We start from the raw sequence: 24,791 nt of genomic DNA, 5'->3' as shown, positions 1-24,791 counted from the left end.
AAAAATCAAAATGCTAAAAACGCAAAAAAATAACATCGTAGCAAATCATTTTTTAGTACAAGGGCTAGAAATGTTCCTTAGGAGTTAGGACCCCCCCCCCCTTTAAGAAAAAAGTGTAAATACATACAAACGGCAAAATCAGTGATTTGACATTGATTTGATAAAAAATTTGGCTTAAATCGGATAATAAAAAATTATCCGACTTTTTTTGATCGATTAATCGGAAGAAGTCGGATGCATTTTTTTAGTCGGATAATCGAGAAGTCGGATAGTCGGAAGTCGGATAATCGAGGTTCTACTGTACCTGTTTGATCAAGTAGGTACTTGAAGAATAATTTGAAAATATGTAGATATCAACAATAAATTTTTCAAAAAATGTATTCAACTTTTATTATAACTTTTTTCAAACTCAAAATAAATTCATGGTAAAAAATTATAAAAAAGGGTATAAAAATTTCGCATGCTGGTGAAATTCTTTGGCTTGTTCAGAAATTAAAAACTGGTCTGTTTCAACATATGGCCATTTCAACCAATCATCCTTGATCAAATCAGATGCTTTTTCGCCAATCATAATCGTAGGTATATTTGTATTGCCACTAACGATATGAGGCATTATAGATGCATCCGCTACTCTCAACCCTTCGACGCCATGTACTTTCAACGTGGAACTAACCACCGCATATGGATCACTAAGGGGCCCCATTTTGCAAGTTCCCGCTGCATGGTACACAGTGATACCCAAATGTCGTGCAAGGCATTCGTAGTGTTTATCTGAATGTGGAATGAATGCGGCACATTCTTTTAGAGGCACGTAGGTTAATTTACCATATTTTTTGAAAGCTTCAGTTTGTGATAACTTTTCCAGAGTGCGGAAAGCTTGAACTACTTTACTGACATCTTCTTTCTCGGTCAAATACCCGGTAACTATTTTAGCACGCTCCGAGGGGTTATTGTTCTTTAAAAAAACTCGTCCTCTACTTTTAGGTCTGAGCAAGGTCGGCAACATAAATAGCATTGGCGCTTGCTTGCTCAGTTTTAAAAATTCGTCTACGATTTCAGGTTTAAAATTGCTCCCACTCAAGAGCGGTAATCTGGTGCGATTTTGAGGGAATACTATGTGATGAATTTGTATATCTGGGTAATTAGCATCGTAACCCGTTGTGTTGAAAAATATCATCGTATCGGTTACAAATCCTACGTCTATTCTTTTCGATAAGTAATTATACAAGATGTCATCGTTGGGGACATTGACGGTGAGATTTTTCATATCAAGTTTGGCTACCAGACCATAAGTAATTAGGTGATCTTGAAGATTATATCCTACTTTTAGGTCGCGTATTACTTCGATATTATTATTTTGCAAATGATTTTTCGGACCAATACCGGAAAGCATCAGTAATTGAGGCGAATTAATACTTCCCGCCGACACAATGACTTCTTTTTTACAAAAGATCTGTTTGTATTTTCCATTTTTCAACACTTCGATTCCGTAAGCTCTTTTTTTATCGTCGATCAATATCTTGGTAACTAAGGTTTGTTTCATTACATCCAGATTAATTTTTCTCTGATCAGGTCCCAGGTAAGCTTTAGCGGTACTCCATCTGACCATATTATGTAAAGTACCAGGTACAATAGCCACACCTGCTTTGTGATGAGCGTTGATATCTGGAACAATAGGTAAACCCGATTCGATGGAATAATTCGCTATGAAATTTTTCACAGCTTTGGTATCGTAGATGGTATTATTTGTAAAATCTTCAAGATACACGTTTCCTGAATATCCATGCAGTTTTTCGTCTAATCTCGGTGTACGTACCCGTTCTAATTTTTTGAAATATTTCAATACGTGTTTATAACCCCAGCCTGGATTTCCCAAAGATTCCCAGTGATTATAGTCTTTAGCGTTGCCTCGCACTGCTAGCATGAAATTAATCGAACTACTTCCACCCAATGCTTTGCCCCGAGGCCATTTGCACTGGTTATTAATCATACCTAGACACGAATCTTCAGCCGGTTCAGTCGAGTAATTCCAATCGAAAGGAGATTGGAGTAGGGTGGGAAATAGACTGGGTATATCTGAATTTACCGGTGGATCAGTCCCGGCCTCGATTAGCAAGATTTTCCAATCTTTTACTTCGCTCAGACGATTCGCAATTGTACATCCTGCTGATCCTGCGCCAACGATGATAAAATCATATTCGGGGAAAGTTTGCTGGTATACGTTTGAACTTTTGTCATTTGGATAGGACGCGGTGAGGTCGCAGTTTGAAGTTATCAATGGCGTCAGCAATTGAGTGAGCACAAGTTGTACAAAACTTGAACTTGAGATTGTTGGACACGTTTGATTGGCCGAGTCCATTCGATGTTAAACTGAAAAGGTAAACGAGCTTGAATTAAATAATGAAACCGAATGGATACATTGTTAAAATTATGTCAAACTATTAAAAATTATTTTCCAACATATTGCCAGGTTTTTAAAATCCTGGGAAAAAATTTGGTCAATTTTTTTAGCAAATAGGTACATTATCTTATTTGATTTCTTATTCTATGTACATTATACCAATGACCAATTCCCAATTCCCAATTCCAACATTTTACTATCAAATGGGACTTTTTCACCTCATTCTATAAACTTGAAAAAAAAATTAATAAATTGCTAGGTACCTATGTCAAACTTTCAAAAATCATTTCCTGACATTTTGGCAGACTTTTGAAAGCTTGAAAAAATTTGTTTCTTCTAGGATAAATACGGATAAGTACATACACAAAAATTCAAAAAAAAATGTTGGTATTTTTTACATAGGTACTTACAACTGTACAAGTACACCCAAGAAGGAGAGACTAAAATTGTACTGATTAAGTTCACCAATCAAAATTTAAGGTGCTAGTTTCGGTTCGAAAGTTGAAACATTTTTTGGCTCGAATGTTTCAATTTTTTTATGAATTTAAAAAAATTAGATTTCGGCCACAAATACAAAAAAATCAAAATATTAATAAATTGACTGAGAAAACGGAAATTTGGTAGGCATGCAGCATTTTTTCGGCCCCCCTCCTTCTTGTACTTCTTGAATAATTTTTGCTACAAAAATTTAATTTTCAAAAAATTAACAAAAAATTGAAAAATGCACGTTAGTTTCTATAAATTTTGGCTGGTAATACGTATGTATTTTTATATATTCTTTCGATTTGGCTTTGTCCGTTTCAAAATTTTTTCTGATTGGGATATATGCCTCTCCTGCAAGAAATGCGATTTTTTTATGAAGACTCGAAAATAATAAAAGTGGGCCTTAAATTATTTCTGGTGAAGAAAGGAGGCAGAATAAAAACACACATATTAAGTCCACTTTTAAAAAACCCTTTGTTTAATTTAAAATGTTAATATTTTGAAGAGAAAAGGTTATAAATATTGATCGACTATAAAAATTCCAAATTGCCAGTTCTTTTCGACGAAGTAATTCCAAAATTCATCACAATGTTTCGTTGTGATTGCTTCTTAGGATGTACCTATTTGAAAAAAGTGAAATTTCGACTCACTCCAGAAAGGAGGACCCGCGAAAGTCTTCTGTTTCCTACCAGACACCCTGTGCATGCGAATTTCAATCTTTCAGCAAGAAATTTTCACTTTAACACAAACTGTGTAATGGTAGATGGCGCTAACTGTACTAACGACTGAGTTTGCAGTACTTCTACTTACCCCACCGACATCAAACCAATGTGGCATTGACCGACAACAAATCAAGTACCTATGTGTATATGTACTTAGAAGGTACTACCTACCACAAGTGTATTCCCTTTTATGTAGTTTATGTATAGCTTTATCTATTTGTTATCATACATTTTTATGTACTATTTCAAACTTAAAAATATTACTCACCGAATCACCCAAGTTAAGTCGCAAACGCTATGGAGAACGATCTAATTTATGTATTATAGGCAATAACAGCTATTACCTTCATATTCACATCACATACTACATACCTACTCAATGAAGCGCGCTGTTTTAATTTTTCTTTTAATAATAGAAGAAAATTATTTGTACTCATGTTGAAATTACACGGATATTACATACTTTTTTTTTGTGAAACGTTGTAAATTATGATATGTACCTAGGTACATAAATATTCACTTTTGCGATACTTATTTGCTGTTTACTCGCGCTGGATACCTGCTGCTTATCGTGCGGTTATTTTAAAATTTTATACATCAAGGTAGCATGTTACCTACTTATCATCAACCAAAATTCGTAAGTATGAGCGAGGTATAGATAAGTGCAGTCACCACGAGTAATTTTTCAGCATGCTGCGTTGAAACCATGATTACATTTAGGTATGTAGATTTATCTAACTTATCTTCCACCCATCTCTTTATTTTATTTCTTCTACATATTTTTATTTTTTTTTTAAAAAAACACAAATAATTTTAATTTTTTCCCAATTTATGTCATGAAAAAAAAAATCAAAAACTTAAAATGGTATTATTTTGATAAAAATTTCGTCTACCTTTTTTAGAAGCAATTTTGAAAGTTTTGAAGCGTTAGAAGTGAAAGGAGAAGAATTTACAAGAAATTGAGTATACGAGGACAGAGCTTTGACCACGCTCTTTTCGTGTCACCTCAAGATTCAAACTGAATAGCTTTTTCAAATTTTTAAGAAAAATTACGCCGCATCGCAATGAGCATCCTTATACATTACAGTACATAATTATCTGGAATAATTTTGATTTGTTTTATCTATATCTCACCTGCTTGATTGAAAAAAAAACGTCATAAATAAATGTAGAAATAATGAACACATGGTCAATGATATTTTATACTCGTAGATACACTACATTTTGCACTTTACGCGAAAAACCATAACGACTTAAATACACCAATACTGAGAAATCGACCACAAAACTTCAAATTCTACCTTGGTTCAGCTTCGATAGGCATGGAGAATAATTTGTTATGTGTACTCGTAATTCAATGAAGTTATTTAAGATTCAAGTATGACGTTTATTGAACAATTCGCAAAGCAACGCTATGTCAGTTAATTCGATTTATTCTACAGATTTTTTCAAGATAAGCGTGTTTCCGCAATTATCAAAATCATCTAATACTACCGTATCTACTGATTTATTGTACCAAAATAATTTTCAAGTAGGTACCTATATTCAGACCTCCGCTTTCCGCTGCTAGTTTATGCGTTTCATTCTCTCAATTTTTGGTTAATTTTAAATTTTTTTGCACATTTTCCTACGAAAAAAATTAAAATGTGATCCAATTTAGAGAGAATGCTGAAATTTAGTTTACATCCTATTTTAGATGTTCCAAATTGATCGACGACGGCAGTTTTGAGTCATTTTAGAGCCTTCACCAGATTTATGAATTCTCAGGTATTCTGGAAAGTTCTTCGAAACTAGCCAAGCTAAGGGTTTAAATTTCAAAAAAATTGCTCTTAATGATGTAGCCAACAAATATGTTTCTCCACCCCCCCCCCCCCCCCGAGAAAAAGTGCTTATCACCCCTTTTTTCCATTCTTCTCTTTTACATAAAATCGCAGCGGTTCTACTAAGTAAAAAATTTTCTGTAACAGATTTTACGTTGACATTGAAATTACGTTTATATTTACAATTACAAAAGCTGTACGTCTGTAGTTACTAACATGCATAATTTCTAAAATTTTGAACAAATCGTTATTCGCCTAACAGTATTCGTATGTAGGTGCAAAGATAGGTACCACAAAATGTGTAAATATGGCACAAGTGGTTTCATTTCCAAATCAGAACCACTCAACCCCAGAAAATCCTATAAACACAACCATTATCATGTACCTACAATCCTACATAGGTACTTTACTACGTAGAAACCTTTTGAAAGAAATTTTACGATCAAACATCTCTCTGTACTCAGATATTGCTCTCATAATAACGAACCTAATATGAGAACCACTAAAAAAAAGTATATCTGGCGAGTTGCACGGGGTACCTTTAAAAACGCTTTGAATTATATTTATTTAAAAGCGCATTTTTATTCCATATGCAAATCCGATTCTACGGCTTAAAATGGGATTTTGACGACAAATGTTGCAGATTTGCATAAGATACGGATGAAATGTTAAAATAGTCCGCCTTACACGTGAATATTTATAACTTACTGCTCTACAATGAACATAACAAAATGAATGATTTAAAACAGTCTAAATTTCAAAATAAAATTTAACGCTAAATTGTATATGTTTACGAAGAAGTAAGCATAAAAATTTGGTCATTTTAAACACTTTTATTTCCCGCAAACGTCGTGTTTTTTTCTTTTTTGAATTCGTTTACTTTATTCCAGTGTATTTTAAAAAGATATACGTAGCACACTTTTCATCTCATTAATATCCGTATATTTTACTACCTATATACCTACTGTAGTAAAATTGGAAAATTTACCACCAGAAATAGAGAGGTGGTCATTTTGTACATTGGTAAACGAATTTATGAATTAGGTATAGATACATCCAGAGCAACTGTATTGAAAAAATTCAATTGTTGAACCAGTTGTCAAATTTTAACCCTTGTATTTTCCAGTGGTCGGTTAACAAAGGATTAAACTAATTAAATAGGTTTGCGTAAGGCTCGTTCAAAGAAAGTGGCAACATCGAAGATTTACGAGCGGATAAAAAGTTATCCGGGTATAAGGTGATAATATCTACCCCACGATAATGCGATTATATTTTAGTATTATGTTGAGAATTCAATTAACGCTTTTTTTTCGTATGTCGAATTCCTTTTTAAATTTTGGTTCGTTCATTTTGTTTACTATATTTTTAAAGCCGCAAAATTATTATTATTCTCTTCGCTGGAATTAAATTAAAAATTGAATTACGAATCGTGATTGTTTTAAAAATATGTCTGTAGGAACGACATTTTCCACTGTAGGTAGGTACGTAATGCCTAAACCTAATCGTTTGATTTTTCTCATCGATTGATGCAATTTTCGGTCTATTTTGAAAATTTCAAACCTCTCGCCGTAAAACTCACGTTCTTTTAAGCTAGGTACTTACTCATGTGAAATGACCAAAAGATTTCCTTGTAGGTAGGTCTAGGTACCTATAATTTATCTTATTTTTGTTTGTTTTTAAAATTATGATTACTTAGGTACCTACCAAACATTTTTAATGAAAATAAATTTCTTCAATTAGGTACCTATACACTTGTTTGAATTTCATACTCTAAACGACTTATGCATTTGAAAGTAAAACTTTATGCACAAAAAACTCAAGAAATTAAAAATCATAAGTATATTATTACCTTTTCGACTAAATAAATGCCAAACTGGACGATGTTTCGCAGATATTTTAAATTAATTGATTCCGAACGAATTTCACATGCACTTAATTCTGGAAACTGCACAACTGTTTCAAATTTTACAGTGAAAACTGTATTATATAAATTTTTTTTCTGTTTAATTTTCGAGTCACCATGATTACCTAAGTATGTACCTATCTGTACACTAGATCTATTACTCATAAATACACAATCCAATATGTAACTGCCTCAATTTCACTCATAAAGATATGAGCATAGAGGTGACAGAAAGTATGCAGTTTAATATCACTTATTTAAAGATACTTATCGACATTTCGGCCTACTTAGTACTTATCATCGTTAATTGCACCTAATTATGCTACGAAATGTGTGTAAGTATGTTACTATTTTGGCAATGACATTATTAACCCGAATGTAGAACATAGGAAAGTAGGTAGTTGATTATTAACGTACGTACCTATACCTACTTGAATTTCGAATAATCTTATAATTTCAAAAGAAATTTTTTTCATCTTCGTGAAACATAATAAGATATTCGTCAACAAACGGAAAAATATAGCAACGTAGGTAGACCTATGGTTTTTCTAGAATTAAGTCTGAAGGGTGAAAAATATTTAAAAGAATTGACAAACTTTATCGACGACGAGGCTTTAGATATATACCTAGCTAACTTTAAAAAATATGTAGGTACTAAAATATGTTAATTTATTCCGATAAAGAATTACTTCATTAAAGTTGTATAGGTGTACCGGGGTGTTCATGAATGTGTAAAATATTTGACGACGAAAAGTCTTTTTATTAAAATTGAGTTTTATTCATCAAAATCCGGTCTTGAGTAAGTATCGCAAATATTTGATTTTATAACGTAGAGGTGCCCCTGAACTTACTCTCAGAAATTAACATTTTCCAGGTAATTAATAGATGCAAAAAAATCTTCCCTACGAGGAATGCCTTTTTTACATGCATAAATAGCTGTCGTTGAGTACACGTAGGTAAAGGTACCTACTGTGTACAACGGATAGATAGGTGCCAAGCTTCCTTTTTTCGCTTTCGAATCGATGAATACGTATAACTCGAGTGATGTTGTAAAAAAAAAATCGACGTTTTCTTTATAAAAAATCGAAAACATATCCCGGTATCGCTAAATGTTGACAAAGGTCCGCAAATCACAACGCGCAAAGGATTTAAGATAGTAATAAGAGAGACCTGTGAATTATTATGGCTTTTACAAATTGATTACATTTAGTGTCGCGCTACTTAATCCTATTTTAGTATCACACTCCGTATACTATTCCGTATTAACCGTTCTGTATCAGCTATCAACATAAAACCTTTTAAAATCTCTGTTCAACGCCCTCTTACAAATGATACATTATTTACGCTTCAAAAAAGAAATACTTTTATAGCGAATTTATCGCTATACCAAAGCTCACCGCATCAACACTACAATATCAAAAAGAACGTTAAAATCGGAACTGAGAAATTTCCACAACTGTTTTTTTTAAAACTGTGCTTTCTTCTCGGAAGATTTCAACGTTATTCAGCTAGCCGCTATCTTTCTTGTTCTATTCGTTTCTACATATTTGTGGTTTCCTTTTAAATATTTTCAAATTTATTCGTTGTCCTAACGAGGAAAATTTTAATTTGCCGTTCAAATCGAAATGCATTTTGGAAAGAATTTCTATTTACACTTCAAATCAATTCAGCCTAGTAAATTTTGAGCGGAATTTTCTTTTTGCATTCGAGTAAAATAAAATTCAACCTTACTTAGGTAATTCATTTTGCGGAGGATTTTTTTCATTTTGTGATGCAAATCGTATTGATTTTCAGCCTCCTAAATTTTTAAAAATGACTCCATCCCCAATTCAAATCAAATCAAATTTCAGTTCAACAAAAAGAGGAGGTGTCTACTTGCAATTTAAATCAAAATCAATTTCCAACCCACTAAATTCTGAAAAACATTTTCATTTCCAATTAAAGTTGAGTGAAAAATGTTGGGAGCAATTTCTCGTTTTTAATCAAAGTATATTTAGATTTTATCTAAGGCAATTTTTCCCCACTAGCAGCAGAATTTCTTTTTTTTATTGGGGGGGGGAGTATTTCCATCAATCATTAAAATTACATTGAATTAATTGGCGCCATTTTTGTGTTGGATTTCATTTTATAATTTGAATCAAAGAAAAATGTTGACTCTGAAATAAATTTTCAATTACTGTTCAAATAAAATTGAGTTTTAGTTCAAAAATGAGGAGGAAATTTTCATTTTTGATTAAAATTGAGCCAAACTTTGTCTATTGGACTTACTACATTTTGGAGCGAATTCTCCAATTTCTCTTCAGTTAATTTTGGGAGGCATTCCCACTAAACATCATAATCACACTGAGCTCTGGCGTCCTAATTTTCATTTCAAATTGAAATTGGACCCACACTTAATACAAACAAGAGCCTACTAAATTTTAAGGAGAATTTCTACGTACACAATGAAAATCACATTGTAATTTGCCACAATTTAATTTTTGGGTAGAATTTCTATTTTAAATTCGAATCAAACTAAATTTCAACCCAATAAATTTTTGGAAAATTTTCAATTTGCTTTTCAGATCAAATCGAATTTTAGATCATTAAATTTTCGAAATGATTTTCATTTCTCATCAGTTCGCCCAGAACTGGTCTATGTGATTTCAATATTTTGTGGATTTTATTTTTCGATTATTTTCGACACAGTTGACACAAGTATGTACCTATACTTCCTCTACGGTCCACAAACACAGAGTCTCGAAGTGAAATAAAGTTCTTAAACAAGCCAGAAGGTATAAATCATTTAAAACTGAAACAAAAAAACATGGAAAATATAGGTACAACAATAAAATACAAAACAAAGTCACGTTTTTTAAAATTTATTTTCACGGTGTTCTTAACTTATCTTAAAAAACAACTTTTTCCTCCTAGTAAAGATAAGGGGGGGGGGGAGTGAGGAGAGTTTTCTTTTTTCTTATAAAAAATAAAAATAAAATAAAACAACGTCGTCAATTTTTTCAAACGAAGCTGATAGGTACGACACAAAAGCCCTATCGTTTTATCGAAGATCGAAGTTTATATTTAAAAAATCATCCTCATCGCTGGGTAGGTAAGGTACCTACCTATAAGTCCTTACAAATTTCATCGACATACACAAATGAATGAACATTTTATTTGCAAACCGAAAAGTTAAACCATTATTTTTTAAGTTTATTTAGAGATGCATTTCAAGCGTACATTTGCCGGGTTTTTGGTACTTTTTTTCACGGAATTTCGTTACGCCAAGTTTAAACGCGTTAAAAAGTTTTTCCTCTTTGAAGCAACGAGAAAGAGTGAGAAAATAAGTATAAAAAAAAGCAACTATAGGAGGCAAAATACGTGGGAGCGAGACGGGTATTTTTTATCATGTGATATGAATTGAAATGAAGTTGATTCTATTAGGATTACAGGCGGCGACGACGACGACTGTCTTGACTTTTTGTTCAAGTTTTTATCTGTTGGAAACTTTTACAGTAAGGTTTTCAGACAATTTAAGAAAAAATGAGGAAAATTTTTAAAACCGTGGAAGCAATTCGATCTATTCGATATGGTTTTTTGATTTTTTTCGACTATTATTTCTGCGAATGATCGCGTATTACTTGAATAATACAGATTTAGATACAAATTAGATAAGTATGTACCTCTACCTACCTCTAACCCGCTAGGATACCGTAGTTTCTTCACACCTTTTTTAAACGATGGTTGTTACGATTTTAGTTTAGAGTTTTATATGCAATTCAAAAGTATGACAGGTAGTGTACAAATAACTATTTTGCAATTTGTCCGATACTTTATACAGTAGGTAGGCTGTATAACCATATATTTTTTTCTCGGATTAAATTTGTTTCTTCACTTGATTCTTTGTAACTCGTAACGAAGTTACAAAAGAAAATGTCGTTTCCTTTTAGCACGAACAAAATCCTTTTTTCTTCTTCATTTTTCAGCTGTATTCGTTTTTATTGATATCGTGACACGATACAATTTTTCTCAAATTGTCCATTTCTATTCAATGCATTTCCAACTAAGTACAACAAGAATTGACAAAAATATGATGACAAATTGTCTTAAATGTTGCGGTCGACTTTTTATTCGTTTGAAGATTTTCAGATTTTATCTAAAGAAAGCCGTGTACAAGTAGGTAAGTTGAGTTTAGGTTTCCATTTCATTTTTTGAAAAATAACGGTGAAAGGTCGAAGTCGTAAGTAATATCAAGTGCCTATTTGAGTGTGTGATTGTGTATCTCCAAGTAATATCAATATTTTTCTGGCATAAAAAAATGAGTAAATTCGAATTCGGAACCTAGAAACTTTGATTATAACTGCCCTTGTGATTTTTTTCTACGATTTGATCAAAAATGACAAAAATGCAAACTGCTACAGAGAAATTTTTAGCCAAAATTATGAGATCATCTTCAAATACTTTTGTGAGAGCACCAAAAAATACATATGTTACTTGATGATAAAATATACACAATAGGTAGGTAGGTAGGTAGGTAGGTAAGTAGGTAGGTTGGTGGGAACGTATCTAGTACCATCGAAATGATGACACTTTTTTTTCAAATGAGAAAAAATTTCAGTACAAATGCAATAACAAGACGTATCTAAGTAAGTGGTAAGGGCAAGCGATTCATTTAATATTCCGATCGTTCAGAACAGAGAAGAAAAAAAGTAGGTACTATAGGTAGGTACCAAGTAACAATACAACGCTCATACGCGTATCTAAATTAAATGCAAGATAAACAAGATTAAATTTATTGTATTACGTTTTATTTCTATGACAGTGAAAATATTCAACCGCTATTGTGTTACTGACATGCAAATTGTAAAATGAACAGGCAAATGTAAGGTCATACAAGCGTATTATTACAAAATGAAACGTCTCCTCACAAAGACCATTCAATTTACAAAGGCATTTCAATTACCTGTCCTAAAATATCTTTTTCGAATTCGAATTCTGTATTCTTTAACATTACACGTCTGAAATTGTATTTTCAATGCAAACGTTTGATGGCTTTTACTCTAACTATACATACCTACAACTTTTTCCCCCGCATTATTCGCAGAATTATTTTACTCAACCAAATGTTGATTTGTTACGTTTGACGAAGACGTAAAAAATATTGTAAGAAACTATTTTTATAAAAATGTTTAATAATGTTTAACACGAGTACAAAATATACAAAGCTTCTGCATTTACATACGACTAGAAATTAAAATATGACATATCTACATTTATAGGTACGTATAATACGAGTATTGGAAATAAGTTTGAATCTTAGGTATACTTAATAGGTATTTACAAAAGGTAATTAACATTTCATTATGCATTTTTTGAATCAAATTTTTTATAATGAGTAAGTAGATAGGTATAAGGTACTAAATACATGCAAGTATTTTATAGCGTTTCTAACTTTTATTCAAACTTGTACATACGTAGGTAGGTAAAGGTATAGTTTACACATCAATGCAAATCTCCGATCAAATCTTCTAATTTTTTAGGAGGGGGGCGATCGTAATGAAATAATAAAAATCATGTGACAAATCCTTTCACTTTTGTTTTCATTTCCGAATGGGTTTTTGTGACTGATATACAACGAGGAGCCGTAGAAACTTGAAAATTTTCTCCATTTCAGGTATGTTGAAAGTCAGATTATGATTTCTAGCTTCTTCTGTCGATCCAAGAGTTAGCTGTAATATAATCATTTAGTAGGTATAAAGGCGCAAGAAAAATACGAATTTAATTTTTATTCAATTTTCTGAAACTAGGTAAGTTAGCATACATATTATGTATTTATACTTTAGTAATAATACCCTTTTTTTCCCCTACCATAAACGAAAAAAAGGCTACAAAGATGGACTTTTTGATAATTTTTGGCAGTATGCAAGACCTTTGAACAATTTTTGGAAAAAAATAGGCCTTGTTGGAACTTTTTGCAAGAAGCCGAGAATTTTCACAATTTTAGCAAAAAACAAGACTTTTTTGCAATCATTGGTAGTGAATTACTTTTTTGCAATCTTCGTTGAAAATGGGAGATTTTCAATTTTTCGGTTAAAAAACGAGACTTTGTTTTCATTTTTTTTTTTTTTTTTTTTGGCAAAAAGTATCCCTATTTAATTTATTTTTGTTGCTTTTTGAAAAATTTTCCATTCCAATAACCGACTTCATTCACCTTTGATTATCACATAAAGCGAAATTCTTTCAACGTAAAAAGATACAACCGTTCCGTCCCAACGACTTTACGTTCTATATTAAGCGAATTATTCTAATAAGCGCAATGATGATACATGTACTTAAGCGTCACCTACTGTGCCAAGAAATCGGTACCCCTTGGTGAATTTTTTTTTCTCAATTTTTCTGCTTCCATTCCCAAAAGTTGTTGCGTCAGGTGAGAAAATCACGTCATGAAATTTTCAGCCCCCTCTCGGTGACAAATGAGTCACTCGCTGAACCCTTCTCAATTTTACAGAACGAGAAAAAAATCGAAATATGTACGCGTGTTGGGACAACATTTTTCAGGTCTAACACCCCATATTTTTTATGAAAAAATATTCTTTGAAAATTTTAGTAAAATCAAGGAAGTAGTGCTGGGAAGCTCTCCAACAAATCTTGAATTTTGGCCCACTATCATCAGAAAAACATCATTTGATAGTTTATACCCCTCTACACGATGGAAAAGTAGTAAACTTTCCCTTATTTCCCAAAAAATAAGAACCCCCACCCTCCCTCCCTCCTCAGAAAAAACAGTTTTTACGCTTTTACATTCTAATCTTTGGATTTGGCCCACTTGCATCGAAAAATCACTATTAATAGTTTCAACTCCCTCTCCCCCTTGATGATGAAAATGTAGAACTGCTTCCATCCTTGACCTTCCATAATGCCATCATAAAACCAATGTATGTAATGTAGGTATACGCGTATTAGGTAGCATATTAAGCTAATCAAAACACCGATCTTATGTCACCCAGTTATTTAAAAATACCTGAGCTTCTATTCTACCTATAAGGTATCTACGCTGGTTTTGTTGGAGCGTCTTCTTAAAAAATTATTATATTTGCGTAAGCCAATAAATAAAATATACTGCGATGATAAAAAAAAATTCTGACATCGAGTAAATAACGTAAAAGTGTAAAAAGTAACAGACGTCACGGCACTGAATAACAAATTGTTGTCAATGCAAACGTGACGAGAATATGTGAATGACAGAAACGAGTTGAATTCTGAATATTTTGAGTATTGATAATTTCATCCTTTAAGGTTAAGTGACGAAAAAAAAGAAGAAAAAAAAAGAAAAAAAAGCTCACTTTAAAATTATTCTCTCGTACGTGAACAACTTGTACGTTGATTAAACGTGCGTTACCTACCGTATCATTGGGCGTTTCGACAGGGAATAGCGTGGAAAACTTGAAAAACGCAACAGACATAATAACGATATTGATAATGCTATTTGTTATCAACGTATTATAAAAGTTAAACGCCTAAAATGTCGTCGTTTTTTCCCCTAACTGGGAACGATACATTTTGCCCACGTTATATACGTTGTGACTTTAATGACACACTCGAAAAGCCGCGTGAGAATTGCGAATTACATTTGTAATGCGTTTAGGTGCCTAAACCTATGCACGTAGAAAGCTATATAACATACGAGTATATTCCTATTTACCTACGCGATGTAAAAACCAATGCGCAAATCAAATAGGCTATGGTACAAGTAACAGGCGTAATCTACTTGCTAAGGTATTTCAAACCAATTTATAACTCGTCTTACCTGTATAGTAGACTTTTCTTTTCATACTAACGTCGCATATTTTTTCCTACGTCAAAACATGATGTATGAATAAAGATATACGTACATACATAAATACGAGTACTACACATACATATATGTAGTAAGTAATAAGAATAAATACACGCCTCGAAAAATATGTACCTATGTACTACCAATGTAAGGTATACTTGTACATAGACGTGCGGACAATATGCAGATCTGAGCAGAGGTGGAAAGAGATGAAAACGCATTGAAATTGAATACCACACTCACTCCTTCGATATGCATATGAACTTGATGTAATCATCATCGATGAAAAAGCTCAACTGATGAACGTAATCTCGGCCTACATCGAAAAAGTAATATTGTCAAAAAATTTCATCATTGTCATTGAGGTATCGAGTAAAATTTTTCTTCGTCATTTTTGACTTTATTAATAATATTATGTATCTACTCGTACATTCATACGCCTAAGTTTCCCTCAAATGATACATATTTATTGTAAAAATGATCTTTATTAAAGCATTACCTGCTCGTATATTTTTTACGAGCACCTACTTTCTGTATCTGCTTATAGGTAAATTACCCTTTCAAGATACATTGCACCGCGAGTTTGTATGAAATTGTTAAAAATCACACCGAAGCGGTTCGAATAAAAGCTTTAACATTCAATATTAGTTAATGTTGCGTATAAAGCTGAATTTAATGGAAATTGTGTAACGATGCATAACACTTTTTCCCCTATATTTCATCATTTTGCGAACAAATCCAAATCTGTTTAACCCCAAAATACTCCGCAATTAACACGTTTATCAACATTAAATACACGGCGAAATATGTCGTAAATATTTCGTTCACTTTGTTATGATAATGTGTCGAATTTAATGTAAGCAGAATAGCCTACGCATTACGACATGGTACGTTATTTTTTCAAGAAATGTCCTCGGCTGTTGTCCCTTGTCATATTTAAAATAAGCATGCCAACGTATATCAACACCTATCATTTCTTTGGTAACTAATTTCGTTGAAAGGAATGAGCAATGAAGTCGAAGTAGGGTTCTTTTACACGTAAACGAGGTTAAATATTTACTTAGCGTTTAAAGAGCTTTCAACTTCAGTTCCTTAAGTATTATTACGTAAATATGATCAAATAATGGCGATAATTTATTCGTCAGCATTTTTTTCAATAGAGGACGAGGAGGAAGGGAGGGGTTTGAAGAGAAATTTTTTCTTGAATAGACTTCTCGAGTATGATCTTATTTTTAAAGACAATTTGAACTGATTTTCGGTAGAATTACAGGCAGGTACATTTTGGATACCCGGATAGGGAGGATCGTTTAACATATTATTTTACAAAAGTTGAGCGGCATCAATAGTATGTGCATGTTGTGTACGGACTGGGATCTTATATCTAGTAAAAACGTGATAATAAAAATAATGGCACGTTTCTGACTAAATTGATATCAATTTTAGTTTCAACTAAAATTTAAAATATTTTTTGACAGCCAACTGATCAAATTAAATTTCTTTGAGTGGAGAGAATCAAGAGAAACACGTACGATGGGAGAGGGGGGAGGATCATCATAATGGATTTGTAAAATACGTGCCTCTACTAACGTGAATTAAATCTCTTCAAATGATGTGTTTCTTGGTTCTGCAAACCACTTAGAAAATATGTTAATAGATTTGCATAACCAGTTCGCCGTAAATGCAGTAAGGTTTACAACCGGGTAGTTCCAGATTAGTTCAACGCAGTTTTTAAAGGCGATTTTTAATGAAATAATGTCTCCCAACCGACCAAAAATTCACCTTCATTTTCCGAGAACTTTCTCAGTGTGAGGAGGAAGGAGAAATATTTTTCCCGCTGTTGATTTAGCCAACTTTAAGAATCTGTAGTTCTTGAATGAAATTCTCATCGTGTTTTTCCATTATAAAGAAAATTAAAAGAAGATTTCAAATCAGTTTTGAAGATTTCCAAAAGTTGAAGACTGAACTTTTTCATAAACACTTGAACAGTTCAAGTTTCAATGTGATGAAAAAGCTCTCAGCAACTTTGGAAACACGAAATCCAAAACCTGAATTTCAGAATCACTACTCACTAGGGATGCATAATTGCATATGTAGTTACCGATAGGTAGGTACATATATTGTATTCCAAATTTGCAATTTCATCCCCAAAGGTGTGCAAAATTCAACGTTTTGACAGCGAAGAGTGATCCAATTAAAATTCTAAAATATCTACGAATACACCTACAATCAACATGTTTTTGTAATTTAAAAAAAATAAAAAATAAGTACTTACATCTTTAGTAGTTATCTTCTTGAAATCGATATTCGTTCGAACAGTTCTATTTGAAATGCCTTGAGTAGGCCTGGAATTATCTCCTAATGGTCCCAAAGACGCTTCTTTTGAGCCTCGTTTTAAATTTCTTAAAGCATACAACTAAAAAATGAATTTCAATTAGTAAAGCAAAATATAAAGCTACCTATTACAATCCTTTTTTGAATTAATGAAAATACCTGAATTTTTATTCGATAAACGTCAAGTACAAGATATGTGTGTGAATATTTTTTATTAGGTATCATTCAATTCGCAGGCAACTATTCTTCATTTGATTAATTTTTATACATATTATCTAGAGTGTCCTACTAAAAGTCTGCTATTAAATAATCGAAGTTCAGCAAGAAAAGAATTAATTGAAAAAGCTAGAAACTCCGAGGATGGGAATTTTCAGCGGTCCTACACAAACGGATCAATTTGTTTTTCAAAACCTCTCTTTTGTTTAGAAAAGAGGCAAAGCATTGATTCCATTTCACTATTTTCTTTATGTTTCAATAATGATTCCAAATCGTAGATTTTGCTTCTTTAAAACGAGAAACAGACGAAAAGTACGCTTGTATATTTTTCCTACGTCGTCATCCAATGATCTTTCCTCAGACCGCCTTAAATTTTTAGTCGAATGAAATTTAAAAAAAAAATCATTCATCGGATGTAAATTTTTTTTATCGTAAGATTGTTTTATTTTGAAAATCCACAATGCCTACTGCTTTGAAACCTTTTTCGCTCACCTCGAATAGATAAACGTATTTGAATCTTCAAATCAGTATTTGAAAAAATAATTTTTTTAAAATTCTAAAAACTTTGGTCACATCAAACATCAAAATAAACTCCCCTGTTATTATACAGTTTTTTAAAATTATTATTTGCTTGTATTCTGATACGCTCAAATCAGAATACTGTGGCAAACGTTCACTAGGACACTCTGTATACATACGTAATCAGCAAAGATATTGCAAGTTTTGCGTTATGGCGAAATTCCATGTTGAAGTTAAACATAAGTATAATTGATTTTTATATTTTTAGCACCTCGAAAGCGCGCCAAATATACATCCGAATTTTATTCATAACACGCGAGACTATATACCACAGCAATAATACTTTTATAAGTTATAACTGAATTAGACACACGAAAAACTAGTAAAATCGACATTTGTATTCTTTTATTTAGTGGCCTACTATATACTTTTTTTTCTTACCTTCGTCAGTATTATCGTAAAAAGAAGTCTATTAATGATTCAAGGCCGTCAAAAGGTACACAATTTAGCAAAACTACTATAATTTACTTATCGGGGTTTTCAATCAAATAGAAACTATAAAAACGCGAGCTGCGAGCTTTTAATTGAATAATTTCAACGTTAAATTTTCACACACATACGAAAAAAAACGCAGGTATTTAATAGATAATCGGATTTTACCGGATGCTAACCTCAGATTTGGTAATAAAAATAGGCTTATTTAAAATAATCCAAACAGTCGTTTCCCAACAACCTGGGTACGTTAGAGATCCTTCGTACGTCATGTATGATATCGTTTCAGGTAAAAAATGTTGAAACGATAAGTGCTGTATTGGAATTTTATTTCCTGTAAAAAAAAACACACACACACAGACATAGAAAATCACGATGTATTATTTTGCTACGTAACTCAACTTGGATTTAACAAATATTATGTTAAAGTGCTTACTGAAATAACATTCGATACGATTTTATTTTTGTTAAAGTTTTATTGTATAAAATTTTCAAAAAAAATGACATTGTCGCGACCGAACCACGTACAAAAATACATATGTACGTAAACATTTAAAAAAGATGAGGCGGATAAAAGAAGAAAAAAAAACGTCGCAGCAATATTTATACAAAAGTAAAATAGCACGTTCTTTCTTAAGTAAACAACTCTTGATTTTCGCGTCAATAAAATACTAGACATTTTGTAAACTAGGTAGTGAAAAATTGGTTCGCAAAATACATTGTACCTATATACTGCTCTCGATGAAGCCATAATTTCAATTTTCATTAAGTGCGGCCAATACCTTCTTTTCTTTCAATTAAATCAACTTGTAGGATAGGTATTTCTGACGTTAACATATTACTCGAGTATTACTAGATATACTCGTACCTACACTTCTGGAAGATTTAAGATTTTAATGCAATTTTAAATTTAATCGAGTATTAACTTAGTATCGACGAATTAAAACCATTTTTTAAATCCATTCGTTGCAATTAAAAATACAATTACAAAAAATAATACTTACGAGGAAAGGAAAAAAATATCAAAAATTCAATCATAAAAAATGCCAAGTTTTCCGATAATAAACGCGGCTTTTACTATTATTTTCTTACGAATAGCGAAAATGAATGAAAGCATAGCAGAAAATCTTGCAAGATGATGTTTCCAAGTCCGGAAATAAAAAAAACCTAAAGAGTGGCTTCGTAAATTGAATTTTTCTGGTTGCTTAACGACGCTGAGCGCTTTTTGTTGGTATTTGGGTTTCTCATCTATGAATGAGGTTATTTTATTTATTTGGTTTTTATTTTCTTTGATGAAATTATATAGGCTATGGTGATCAATATACCGGATAAATCTTTACGAATCCTTCTTCTTTTTTTTTTATTTCAAATAAATCTAAGCCAGGGTTTAATCTCGGATAGTTTTCACCCCAACTTTCATCATGTCGCATAAACAAAAAGGAAATGTAATGTTTTATAAGGAAAAGTTTTAGGAATCATTTACCCATAGGCAGGTACGTATTCAAATTTTTTTTCTCAAAATCAAACGCTTTCGAACTTCCAGACGTTCATCTGGATTTACCATTGTGTTGGATGATGCTACGTATATACCTACTACCTAGACTTACGAATTCGAGCTTATTTTGAAGTTTACACGTATAGTAACTTTGAATAGTAAACATAATCTTTACACGGTTTTATGTACACTTATTCGCGTAAGTTTTCTTACTTACATGAAGCATCGAAAAACGACGACTTCGATAATGCTCGGCTTCAGTTTTAATTAAATTTCACCTACCCATCTTTCGAAATGCTCGAGCTAATTTTTCCTTTTAAATGGCGTTTCGATAATGTTTCTTTATACACCTGTAGGCTATACACAATACCTACGCGAGGTTTTGCATTAAAAATTTATGCAAAATTAACCCGTCGAATTGTATTAACGTAGGTAACGGAGTTTTTACATTTCAATAGCATCGCCGTGTCATGGATCTCTATCAAGTATCTAGCTACCTACTCGATGGCATATTCCCACAAATCCTCAGATTTCACACTTTCACAGTGTTACTTTTTCAATTCTGAAAGCATGTCGAAGGGATTCGTTCATTTTTCGAGAAATTGGGAAAGGAAAGGAAAGGAAAGGAAAGGAAAGAGTGAAAGGTTACCCAATATTTGTTTTCAACAGCAGAAAATCTCAAAGTTTACAATACAACTCATTAGCAAATTTTAGTGAAGTCCAGAGTTGGGAAAATTTTTCATCCACAGAAGATCTGAAACGTTATGATTGGCAATACGAGTATGTATAGATAAGTAGGCATTATGAGTGAGGTGGCTGTGATTGATTGCATTTCAAAAATTCTACCCGGTAGATTAATATGCCTACTTAGCTAATGAAAAAATGTACCTACTCGCAATTGGATAACAATTTTTCAAAGTACCTATATCAGTCTTACTTGCAATATAAACCTCGCCACATTCGCTCAAGAAATGATCATCACAATTGCGAACATAAAATAATTTGATTGATTCACTTAATTGGTTTTACTGCTCACACTCTCTCATCCTCGGTAAGTAATTATGGATTTATAAAGAATAAGTAAAAGTATATACCTATTACCTACAACCTTTTCTGAAACAATTTAATTTTGTAAAAATGAAAATTCTACTGAACAAACTGTCTTTTTGGGTACAAACGCAAGAAAAAAAAGGACACACATAACAAAACATTTCACGCAAACTTGAATACTATATACCAACTACAGAGTACAGATGGATACAACGCTCGGTTTCGTTTTTGTTGTCGTATTTTGCTTATTAAATAAAAACACTCGAAGCGGTCAATTCTTCAACTTGATTTCAAGGGAAAAAGTAGCTATACAGCATCAAAACAAACTATTGTCTGATTTAACAGAGAATAATACATTATATCGATATAGTACATATACACACACACATACACTCATCATTGGTCACTCGTGGAGATAGCAACAACTGGTATCTAATTTTCTAGTACGTTCAAAGCTCAGTTTTCAATTTACATTTTGTTAGTCACTATTTCGCTTCTGTTTTCTTTTTACAATTACGATTCTACTTGAATAAAATTTATCACAGTCGTACACAGAGAAAAGTTCTAGGTACCTACGAGGCGCATATATGTACCCACTTATTTTACCTACATGGCGCAACATTACAAATAAAAGAACGATGGACAGGCGGTGAAGAGAAAAAGGAGAAGTAACTGATCAAAAATTACGAAAAGACAAAATTCAAGTTTTTGGAACCAAATTTTAGAAAGTAATAATCCGAAGTGCAAAATTGATCGTTTTCGTTTGTGTTTTTATTCCCACTTTCTCCTAAAAATAATAATTTTTGGGAACATTTTGACCTCTCCTCACTCACAGCACATTTACACACTCGTCATTAAAACCATCGGGTATAGGAAGAGCCCAAGTGAAAACATCTTTCGTCGAGAGCATCAACAAAACCTCAAAAAACTGATGCTCCTGGCGCAGAAACTACATTACCCAAACACCACAATACACATATCATTTCATCGATACGAATACGCTCAACTTCGTCAAACAGCTTTTTTCCAGCCGGAAAAAAGATTTGTAGAGTACTTTTTTGCAGTTTCTTTTAAAATTGTTTTGAAAATAAGAAAAAAAAAGATAATTGCGATTCCTTCGACCATTGGCAATGTATTTTGAGACGATTATGGATTAAGTATCCATTATAAACATTGCAATAATCCGGCAGTGTAATATTTCGTTGTACTCGTATAGTATTCATCTTGTTAGCTAGTCCATTACTGCCGCATGGAATGAACTCCAATATCCGTAAAAGTTTATGCACATTATTTTTTATTTTCTTCGGTTTCGAGCAAATATTAATCTTTAATTGCGAATCGTTTCGTTGCGGTTCAAATGACTGTACAAAGTAGGCATTCCTTCTAACGGAAATTTTACCCATCAAATGTAAACAATTCTAACGTCACGAAAGCTCCTCATCGTCTTCACCTTTTGCTCAACATTTTTCGAATAGGTAGGCTATAGATTTATGCAACAAAACAAGCGCTAAGTTATTCAAGCACTTTACGATGCGCATAAGCTTTTTTATAATTTTTTTTTTTTTTTTCATTGTGAAATTATACTCCGAAAGGAATACCTACTTTATTTACGGTCTCATACATATAAACGCGTAAACGAAAGTAAAAGTAATGTATTAAAATTAATGACGTTAAACTTATTTCTTTCGGATACTTCGGCCTTAATGCATTTTTTTTTTTCAACTGTCACCATCCTATGCATTATCTGGTGAAACTTCAAAGCTTAAAATACCTTTTAAAAGTTTCCATCTTCAAATAATTCCATATTAATACTTGAAACATTTACAATTCAAAATTTCATTTTATAAATTTAAACCTCGATAAATTTTAGCTGACATTTTTTTCTTTAAAACTCGCAACCTAGTTACGCGAAAATTACAAGCTTGATATAAACGCGAATCGCAAAATTAACGAGCTAAATAATTGTTGCCCTTAACTAAATCAACGTTAGATATCTATACTCCACTTACCTTTAAATTTTACGTCTTTGAAAGATGTCGTGATAATCCTAATATCCGACGGGCTGGACTCGTTCGCGATCTGTCAACGAGATAACATAACGATAATTATTTTCATTATGTAAATGACAAATCCACCCCTGTGTAAAAATTTTCTAATGGTTTTGGTGTTGTATTAAAATATTACACGGCTGTTCCCGCATATTTTCGATTACACTAGGCAACGGCATATTTGTGTTCGGGTTGAAAATGGGCTTAATCGATAGTTTAGACCCTAAAACAAAAAACAGAGTGGGGATTTTCAATTTGAGTTGTTTTTGTAGTCAGGAGAGATGATCAAAGTTGCAAAAATGACCGTTTTTGCCCTATTTCACGAGTTTGTAGAGACATCAGTATTATGTTTCAAAAAAAAACCAAGGTCATATTCGGATTCTACGCACTTTTTTAAGTAAACAATTTCACCGGATTTTTGATTTTCGAAGTTTCAAGCGCATACGGAAGATTTTTGTTTGTAACATATTTTAAAACTTGGAGCGAGAGCCTCGCCCGCGCGAACACGGTTCCGAGCCACGATTACGTGGTGGAGTAACGCCAGCGTCGCGCGCTCCGAGTTTTAAAATATGTTACAAACAAAAATCTTCGGTATGCGCTTGAAACTTCGAAAATCAAAAATTCGGTGAAATTGTTTACTTAAAAAAGTGCGTAGAATCCGAATATGACCTTGGTTTTCTTTGAAACATAATACTGATGTCTCTACAAACTCGTGAAATAGGGCAAAAACGGCCATTTTTGCAACTTTGATCATCTCTCCTGACTACAAAAACAACTCAAATTGAAAATCCCCACTCTGTTTTTTGTTTTAGGGTCTAAACTATCGATTAAGCCCATTTTCAACCCGAACACAAAAAAAAGGTCAAAAATTGTTGCCTAGTGTTATTTATCGTTCAGGGGTTGGTAAACAGTAAACACATCTACCATTAATAATTTGAAATATTGCTTCAGCTAACGGATAATATACAAATTAATTTACGCGATGACAGCAATGTCAAAAGAGTAAAAGTGCCGCAGGGTGCTAGATTATTACTTACCTAATAGGTACCTACTATTTTAGACACCAATTCAAACATCGCAGTGACTAATAAAAAAGAATTAATTTCACGCCAATTTGGTAAATTTGTTACTTCAAGTTTTTCAGTATCGTTTACAATTTTTTCATCGAATTTTCACATTTCAAAGTTTGAAAAAATAACATATCTACCTACGAAATATTTTGACCATTTTCACAAATTTCGAGTCATTTTTGCCAAGTTTTTTTAAAAATGATTTTTGACTTTGAAGACGTTTCAAAATGATTTTTATCCAACAACATTTTTAATGATTTCAATTTTTATGGCAGGCGAAATACACCTACACCTACCATACTTACCCACCTAGAAAACGTTTTCGGGGGGGGGGGGAGATTTAATTCTCCAAAAATTTAAATTGAAAATTTCTTCCCAGCATGTTCACTGTTCAGTGGACCTGAAAATCATTTTATGCTAATGCT

At 32.5% G+C, this 24,791-nt stretch overlaps 2 protein-coding genes across 6 annotated transcripts in view; both read right to left on the bottom strand.

Moving 5' to 3' along the window:
• Window positions 1-97: 97 nt before the first annotated feature.
• LOC135832048 (glucose dehydrogenase [FAD, quinone]-like) lies at window positions 98-7,566 on the bottom strand. 2 transcript variants are annotated; one of them, XM_065345021.1, is made up of 2 exons: window positions 7,276-7,566; window positions 98-2,370 (listed from the first exon to the last, which is right to left on the bottom strand). In XM_065345021.1, the coding sequence occupies exon 2, from the start codon at window positions 2,357-2,359 to the stop codon at window positions 434-436; it is 1,926 nt and encodes a 641-aa protein (XP_065201093.1). In that variant the 5' UTR covers window positions 2,360-2,370; window positions 7,276-7,566; the 3' UTR covers window positions 98-433. The 2 variants fall into 2 exon arrangements, with proteins under 2 accessions (XP_065201093.1, XP_065201094.1); XM_065345022.1 differs by lacking the exon at window positions 7,276-7,566 and adding an exon at window positions 3,875-3,961.
• Window positions 7,567-12,085: 4,519 nt separating this feature from the next.
• CARPA (Carbonic anhydrase-related protein A) overlaps window positions 12,086-24,791 on the bottom strand; it is a 71,117-nt gene continuing 58,411 nt past the window's right edge. For 3 of the 4 annotated variants that reach the window (XM_065345016.1, XM_065345017.1, XM_065345015.1), the window contains exons 7-10: window positions 23,258-23,327; window positions 18,883-19,037; window positions 17,418-17,558; window positions 12,086-13,037 (exon numbers count right to left, since the gene is read on the bottom strand). In XM_065345016.1, the coding sequence (XP_065201088.1) occupies window positions 12,909-13,037; window positions 17,418-17,558; window positions 18,883-19,037; window positions 23,258-23,327 (495 nt within the window). In that variant the 3' untranslated portion in view covers window positions 12,086-12,908. Of the gene's footprint in view, window positions 13,038-15,115; window positions 15,162-17,417; window positions 17,559-18,882; window positions 19,038-23,257; window positions 23,328-24,791 lie in introns of all 4 variants that reach the window. The other variant, XM_065345018.1, reaches the window with a different exon arrangement.

Source organism: Planococcus citri, chromosome 1 (genome assembly GCF_950023065.1).
Source record: "Planococcus citri chromosome 1, ihPlaCitr1.1, whole genome shotgun sequence".
Lineage (NCBI taxonomy): Eukaryota > Metazoa > Arthropoda > Insecta > Hemiptera > Pseudococcidae > Planococcus > Planococcus citri.
The sequence above is the reverse complement of the archived record's forward strand: the minus strand, read 5'-3'. Positions and strand labels throughout refer to the sequence as shown.